Genomic DNA, 8,750 nt, shown 5'->3' with positions numbered 1-8,750 from the left:
CCTCCCCCAAGTCCCACCCCCATCTCCAGCATTCACAGTCTTTCCAGGACCTGCTGACGAATAGTAGAAGAAGCTCTGAAATAGACACAGAAATAACTGCAGGATCTCTAAGAAGGCTTTTCCAAAAGGATTGCTTGAACTTGGCAAACTACAAAATTAACAGCAGAGCTGGGGCTTTCTTTCATGCTCACTCTCCACTTTAAAGGCAGGCTGGTTAAGACATATAATGATGGGGATGATTGAGACGGGGTTAGAGAATGAGAAATTAAACAATAGGCATCATAAATAGTGCTACAATGAACATTGTGGTACATGTCTCTTTTTGAATTAATAGCCAGGACATGGAAGTAACCTAAATGTCTATCAACAGATGAATGGATGAAGAAGATGTGGCACATACATACAATGGAATATTACTCAGCCATAAAAAGAAACGAAATTGAGTTATTTGTAGTGAGGTGGATGGACCTAGAGTCTGTCATACAGGGTGAACCAAGTCAGAAAGAGAAAAACAAATGCTGTATGCTAACACATATATACGGAATCTAAAAAAAATTTAAAATGGTACTGATGAACCTAGTGGCAGGGCAGGAATAAAGACGTAGACATAGAGAATGGACTTGAGGACACGGGGCAGGGAGGGGGAAGCTGGGGTGAAGTGAGAGTAGCGACATACATACACTACCAAGTGTAAAATAGCTAGTGGGAAGCAGCTGCATAGCACAGGGAGATCAGCTTGGTGCTCTGCGATGACCTAGAGGGGTGGGATAGAGAGGGTGGGAAGGAGGCTCAAGCGGGAGGGGATATGGGGACACGTGTATGCATATGGCTGATTCGCTTTGCTATACAACAGAAACTAACACAGTATTGTGAAGCAATTATACTCCAATAAAGATCTATCCAAAAAAAAAGAAAAAAAAAAACAGTAGGTATCTAGCATCTGAGTAATTAAGGCCCATGCACTCTTAAGAATAAGTTCATGATGTCAGTGTTTCCTTGCAGAGTGGGGCCACACAAACTATTTCCAGAGCAGCGGTGTCTTATCCTGGTGCCCTGCACTCTGCAGTTAACCCAGAAGGGCACCTTGCACGCAATAAAAGCACAGTGCTCATCCAACCTGGAGAGCCGCAGACTGCTCACGCAGATCTCAGGAAGGGCTCTCCCGTAACAGACCCTGGAGAGTTTTCTGTACCTGCAAAAATAACCATTCCAAAACACCAGCTGGTATTTCTCAGGACACAGCCCCTCAGGATTATCTTCTCATTGTTGAGGGAGTGCTCGCTGCCCTTCCAAGAGAGGACTCCGGTGAATTTATCTAATTTGTTGTTAGGCGCCTCACAGACAACAATCCCTGTAAAATACAAAAAACAAACATCTTTGTGACTCACCTCAAACTCTCTTTAGAGGTCCACAGTACTGCTTTAGCACCCAACTTCTAACATACAGTACATTTTCCTTCTCTTTTGGACAGCACAGTTATATATACGCATATGTACATATATCCTAGGCTGTGCTAGGAAAAATCATCTGGGAGGGGTACAAAGATGGAAATCCATCAGATATTTTGAAACATAATTTTCTGCACTGTCCAAATAAGAACAGAAACCTCAAGAGCCATGGGATGTTTATTCCTCTAAAAAGAAAACAAAATCACTAATCTCTACTTTTGGTTTGTAACAAATGATTTTTGAAAAGATAAAGCGGGGATGATCCTAAAGGTTTTTCTTATTTCATGTCTTTTTATTTTATGTAACTTTCACACAGGTTAAGGTGGCATACTTCCAGTTTCACAACCAAAGTTAACTGGGTCTTTCTAGGCTGATAATCAGAATTTCAGGGTTCCTACTATATTCCACCCCCAAGAAACCTGGGTCTTGTTTGCCACATGTGCCTGAGAATGCATGTGATTCCTTTCAGCTGTTCTATGCTTCTTATCTTGATTAGATTCAGAGATCTGGGGGCTCTCAGAGGCACCATATAACTTGCCCCAAACTGTCCAGAAGATGTTTCTAGTTTTTTTTAATACCAAGTCCATTCCAAACTAAGGGCATGCCCATTCTAAATCAATGAATCAATTCGTTCCATTATTTCAATAAGGAAATACACTTTTAGGGTGAGGGTTCTCTTGATAGAAAAACAAACCAGAAATAATCTTTCATGGACCCTGTCACAAAATATATCTATTAGATTCAAGTACATTTGCATTGCAAACGGTTGGGGTTAACTTTTTATAAGTTATGAGTACAAAGATTTGAAAGACAGAGAGAGAGAGAGGAAGAAAAAGAGAGAGGGAAGGAATGAAAAAGGAGATTGAGGGTAGATCCAAACAGGGTTCAAGCCAGCCAGGGGTAAGATTAGTGTCTACAAAATGCTCTCTTGAAAACAATAAAAATACATTTATTTTATCAGAAGCCAAAAGGGTAGACTGCAACATAAAAAGTGTCATTTGGAAAATGAAAAAAGGAAGCACATTTTCAGCATTGACGGAAGGGAGGAGAGGCCAGCCAGGCCTACAGAACCTTGTATTGCACTGTTACATCCCTAACAAACACCTCCTGAACCTAGAGCCTTCTTAGATGGGCTCCCTTCCTTAGTAGGATGATATCTTTTCCTTTTAAAACTCATGGACCGAGGTGACAGCAGCCAGTTTTCACATGGCCTGATCACTCCTAACCAACCAGATTACTAATATTCATAGATCTTGCTTGAAAAAACAAAAACAAGGGTCTGGAAGGAATGAGAGACTCGAGGGCTCCAGGCTGCTTTGCCAACTCCATCTACCTTTCTCCAGTATCATAAAAGTGTCACTGCCTGAACACCCCCAATTGGGACACACACTGGCTTCTTCCCAGACATCCACTGCTAACTGTGAGCGTGCTGGCAGGAGGATTTGGATGAGGCTAAATAACCTGTACAAAGTCACTTTTTAGACGAAGGGAAGTGGCCAAGTCCTTGTTTGCTCCCATTACAGCATATATCACAGATATTCAAAAGTAAATGAAAACTGATTTCAACTGGCCCAAGTTGTTTAGACAATTACATTGTAGAAGAGAAGACTTTTTCTAAACTCTAAGAATTCAGTATCTTTTTTTCTTGACCAATAATATACATTCCTGAATTTTGTAGAACCTTGAATTGGGTGTCACCAGCAAAACCTACATAAAATTATGGGTCGACAGCAACCCTCAAAGCTTATTCCAAATTCTTGACCCAAGACTCAATTTCTCAGGCTTCAAACTTAGTATCTTTTTTTCTTGACCAATAATATACATTCCTGAATTTTGTAGAACCTTGAATTGGGTGTCACCAGCAAAACCTACATAAAATTATGGGTCGACAGCAACCCTCAAAGCTTATTCCAAATTCTTGACCCAAGACTCAATTTCTCAGGCTTCAAACTTGGCCACTAAAAAAAAAAAAAAAAAAAAAAAAAAAAGTGCTTTGGGCAAAAACAACATGATACACAGTTCCTGCCAACAGGAATATAAAAAACAGGCTCATTTGATCATTTTTATTGTCGTAAGCAAAGACTGACATGGAGGCAAATACAGCCTTGAACATGTTGGCTCGCTCCTCCCTGGCCCCAAGGCTCATCCACTTCTGGCCTGACACCAAGGGTGTGGTTCTAGACAGAAACAGGCAGTAAGGCCAAGGGGTTCTGCCTCAGTTTTTGGAAGCCAAACTCCAATTCTGCCCTTCTGGAAGAGTGTGGGCCCAGTGATTTAAATACATACTAAATACAGGGCCTAGTCAAAACAAAGTGGCAAGAACAAAGCCAAACTACTTTTTTTTTAACTTTAGAAGTGCTCAGCCTCCCCCTTTTAGCCCTGTTAGCACAAAACACAAGCTTCCCAATGTCTCTTCTGCCTCTTTCCAAAAGGGGTGAGCAGGTTTCTTTGAAGGGAGCACTGGATTCACTTCTATATCCCCATAACCCATCATACTGGCTCCATAATAGGATCTTAATAAATACTTGTTGGGGAGATGGATGGAAAGATGGTTTTAAGAGAGAGACTGGGAGATGATATAAGTATTAGAGTAGATCTAAGATGAATGAAAGAAGTGGTATATTTCTATGGTAATATGATAAAGGGGATTGGAAGACCTAATCGCCCAGCCACAATGGGGGACTTAGGTTGTCCTAACTCTAAAGGGATACAAATAGATCTGAAAACACTGAAAACAAGGTGGGCAACTTAAAGCACATCAGAAGCAATCAAAACTATATTCCTCTCATAAAGCAAAATAAGGACTAGAGAAAAACTGTAGGACCTTTCTTCCCTTTGCTAATTGTGTCAAAGAGTTAAGAGGCAGTAAACAGATGACAATGGATGAGAAAACAGTTTAGGAAAAATAGCATTGTTTCTCACATAATTATTCACTGAACACACGTTTAGAGAACAAAGTCATCTTTAATGAACAAGAAAATAACTGGGGAAAAAATCATGTCAATAATGAAGTATAAATATAATGAAACTAGCTAGTCACAGTTGTTTGCTTCTCTGAAGATAACAGACGTGTAAGCAGATAGCAATTCATCCAGTTTGCAATCACACAGAAATACTCTAGGCCATACCGAACAAAATCCACAAGATTTCACTCCGAACCCTGCGAACCCTGCCGGCATTCTAAATTTGGTCAGCTGGATTGTTGGTTAATTACCATCCTAATAACCTTCTCAAACTAAAGTGTTTATCTTAAAGTGGAAATCTATAGTTTATCATGAAAATGGAATTCAGTACCCAATACTTCAAGATTTTTCCAGAGCAGTTGGCTTTTTTTCTTTATGGATATTATTATTAGCAATGCTTCTTGATTATCTGCGCTACAACTCTTCCCTAAGACAATTACCTATTAAATAAGACATCCTGGGACTTCCCTGGTGGCGCAATGGTTAAGAATTCGCCTGTCAATGCAGGGGACACGGGTTCGATCCCTGGTCCAAGGAGATCCCCCATGCTGCGGAGCAACTAAGCCTGTGCATCACAACTACTGAGCCTGTGCTCTAGAGCTTGCGTGCCACAACTACTGATCCCACGAGCCACAACTACTGAAGCCCGCATGCCTAGATCCCATGCTCCACAAGAAGAGAAGCCACCGCAATGAGAAGTCCATGCACCACAACATACCGCAACGAAGAGCAGCCCCTGTTCGCCACAACTAGAGAAAGCCGGCACGCAACAATGGAGACCCAACGCAGCCAAAAATAGATAAATAAATAGGTAAATTTAAAAACAAATAAATAAGACATCATCACTGCTGTTCAAGAGTTTCTCCAGCCAAGAGCTTCTTAGCGTTTAGAAGACTGCCCCCTACTATTGCCCTGATGATTGTGATAAATATTTATTTTTTCTTAGAAAGAAGAATGTCACCTTCCCATTTTCTAAAACCTCATTATTCTTCAACTATTAAGCCTTAGCCACCCATCATCACCACCATAATGGCCACATCAACACCAGCAGTAAAGAGAAGAGTTATTCCTCCTTGTCTTCACAAGGCATCTATGCCTTACACAGTCACATCAGCTTTGTTGTTAGGCTGTGCTTCTGTCCAGGTGAATAGGAAACATATCTGATAAGTTTAAAAAGTCACAAGATGCTAACCAAGCCTTTCTGTGTGTTTGTTTGTTTGTTTAACCAAAAAGAGATGCTTGTTTTTCTGTGTTTTAATTACACACATGCTCTTCTTTAGAAAGGCTCACAAAAACACACAAAGATTCCTGAAATAAAGAGTCAACCAAGGGGGCTTCCCTGGTGGCACAGTGGTTGAGAGTCCTCCTGCCGATGCAGGGGACACGGGTTCGTGCCCCAGTCCGGGAAGATCCCACATACCACGGAGTGGCTAGACCTGTGAGCCATGGCCGCTGAGCCTGTGCGTCCGGAGCCTGTCCTCCGCAATGGGAGAGGCCACAACAGTAAGAGGCCCGCGTACCGCAAAAAAAAAAAAAAAGAGTCAACCTTTCCCTGGTTCGAAACTCAGTATTAACAGTCATACAAAATATGTAAACTTGTCATATTTGCAAAAAACAGACCTTAGTCCAGCCAGTAACAATATGCAAAAGAGTCTTAAGCACATTTGGACAATTTACATCCGTGGCTTTCCCCAAGGCATAAGAATGACCAGTTTACAAATGTATAATTGAAACTATTTCCAGTTATTATTTGTAAATCTTGTCAATTCCTGTAAGACTTCAACATAAAAAATCAAGATCCACTCTATTTTTATACTTGTTATAATTTTAAGTCATGTATCTTTTTTTATAAAATTCAACAGACTACATATCATTTTTTTCTGATGTTTGAAATGTATAAAAATATTTATATGAGAACTTTTCAAATAAATGGATTTACCTACCAAAACCCACCTCTGTCTTGCATGTGCTGGTCTCTATGTTTGGCCAGCTCTCCTATGAGCTCTTCTCGGGGATCCTGACATTCAAGAACACTGAGAACATTTGCTACTTTTTAAAAACATGATGATGTCATCTGAGTCCTGGATGGACTTGATCTCTGGAAATTCATTTTGCATTTTCAGGTTTCAAATATTCTTGAAATGTGTATCTTACCCTGATCAGGAGCTAAGCAGTCATGCTGATTCCCCTGACTCTCCCATGCTGCCTTTCTGTTTGCAGTTTAGAGCCTCTCATGCCCTTTCATAGACTAGGCTTTGCCAGCAGTCCTAGGTTCATATTCTAACTCCTCCACTTAGTAACCCTGGGACCTTGGGAAAGTTATTCAATTTATCTAGGATTCAAATTCCTTGCCCATAAGTTGGAAGTAATAATAATCTCTTCCTCCCAGGCCTGTAAGGATTTAGTAAGATAATATGTGCAATTACTTAGCATGGTGCCTGGTACATAGTGAGTACTTCTTCATGTGTCAACATCATGTGTAGGGACTGAGAACTTTAGGACTTTTATCTAATTAAAGGCTTCTTTGGGAATGAGCTCTTGTTCAAGTCTGTCTTCTCCCCTGGGCTATAAGTGCTATGAAAGCAAGGCCTGTATCTGACCTATAAACCACTGTTTCCCCAGGCTTACTAAACACTGTATCCCCTTGCCATTGTGTTAAATATACATTTAGTGGATAAATGAACAGGTGACTGAGTGAATGGATAAAAGAAAGAAAAGAATGAATGAAAGCTCATGCCATGCCTGGGCTGCTCTGGTGGTGCAGTGGTTAAGAATCCGCCTGCCAATGCAGGGGACATGGGTTCCATCCCTGGTCCGGGAAGATCCCACGTGCCACTAAGAGCAACTAAGCCCGTGTGCCACAACTACTGAGCCTGTGCTCTAGAGCCCTCCAGCCACAACTGCTGAAGCCCGTGCGCCTAGAGCCCATGCTCCGCAACAAGAGAAGCCACCGCAACAAGAAGCCCTTGCACCGCAACCAAGAGTAGGTAGCCCCTGCTCGCAGCAACCAGAGAAAAGCCTGCGTGCAGCAACAAAGACCCAACGCAGCCAAAAATAAATAATTTTTAAAAAAAAAAGTAGTCTGAAGTGACAATCTTTAAAAAAAAAAAATAAAAGCTCATGCCATGCCTAAAGAGGCCACCAACAAGATACTGTCCTTGGGTTTAAGAGCAAAAGTGGGGAGGCGGGGAGACTTACAAGAGACATCCTGGAGCCCTACCCATCTCAGTTTTGACTCTTGGTCTTGTCCCCAGTTTGGAGTTCCCAGTGGGGACTTCTCTAGGGTTAGGACTGGGAAACTCAGGTCTTCAGCTACTTAGAAGATGTGATATGTCCTTATGACACAAGGACAAAAAACTGTAGTTTGGTGTTAAGAAAGTATTTTGACAAATCTCAGAAGAAAAACCACATGGTAACTAGAAGCAAAAATAAGACCATACCCAGATCTTCCCAGAAGTCACAAGCTAAAAGATATTCTTAGCACAGACAGAAAGGGCATGCCTCACACATGTCTCATCTATTAGACCTTGCCATAGCCAGGCAGGGCATTTCCAAGTGTACACAGTGCTGATATCATACTTTTAATTTAAGCTAAAAGATGCAATATCTGGTTTTAATTCCCATGATTCAAGGAAATCTGTTTTTAGTCACCAGAAGAAAATTTGAAATCTACTGATACCCCATTATGACAAAGGTTAACAGAGGAGACATAAAAGAGGGGATAGAAGAAGACTGGAGGAGTAAAAGGATCAAAAGAACCTTGATAATACATGTGAAGATGTGTTATAATTCTACATACTTTGTATTGCATCTTGTCCTTAGGGGTGCTTAATGAATAAACTTAATAAACTAATTAATAGAGAGTGATGAAAACAGAAAAGATAAAAAATAACAGAAAAAGAGACAATGTGGGTAGAGGAGATAAGTAAACTAAAATAAAGAGTGAAAGAGGAAGATGTAAAGAGAATAGTTAGAAATAATGCAAAAACAGAGGAAAGAAAAATGGTGAAATGGGGTCATTAGAGAAATGTGTGTATATAGTATACCGTGTGTGAATGTGTGTGTCACAGAGGCAGGGAGAGACTGAACTTAAAACTAGGGCTCGGAGAAAAGGAAATGAAGGAAAAGTTGAAGGTTATAAGAAAGCAAAAGCAATTGTGGGAAGGATTTGGGGTTTGTTAACTGTCCCAACTCTTTCAAAAACTTTTCCACATCTTGCATCACTCTCTTCGTCTTTAAATTTGGCTGCCAACAGGGGAAATCTAATTTGTATATTGGATCTAATTTACAGTATTTCCCCCTAATCTCTCCGTTCATTTTCGAATGCTTTCTCTGAAAT

At 40.7% G+C, this 8,750-nt stretch overlaps 1 protein-coding gene across 13 annotated transcripts in view; it reads right to left on the bottom strand.

Moving 5' to 3' along the window:
* Positions 1 to 8,750, bottom strand: part of ATP8B4 (ATPase phospholipid transporting 8B4 (putative)) — a 287,386-nt gene that overhangs the window by 103,775 nt on the left and 174,861 nt on the right. For all 13 annotated transcript variants that reach the window (XM_024761880.1, XM_024761893.1, XM_024761884.1 and 10 more), the window contains one exon: positions 1,193 to 1,351. In XM_024761880.1, coding sequence (XP_024617648.1) covers positions 1,193 to 1,351 — 159 coding nt within the window. The remainder of the gene's footprint in view (positions 1 to 1,192; positions 1,352 to 8,750) is intronic.

The sequence above is a fragment of the Neophocaena asiaeorientalis genome, unplaced genomic scaffold, assembly GCF_003031525.2.
Source record: "Neophocaena asiaeorientalis asiaeorientalis breed wild unplaced genomic scaffold, Neophocaena_asiaeorientalis_V1.1 scaffold111, whole genome shotgun sequence".
Classification (NCBI taxonomy): Eukaryota; Metazoa; Chordata; class Mammalia; order Artiodactyla; family Phocoenidae; genus Neophocaena; species Neophocaena asiaeorientalis.
This window is presented reverse-complemented; position numbering and strand designations above follow the sequence as displayed.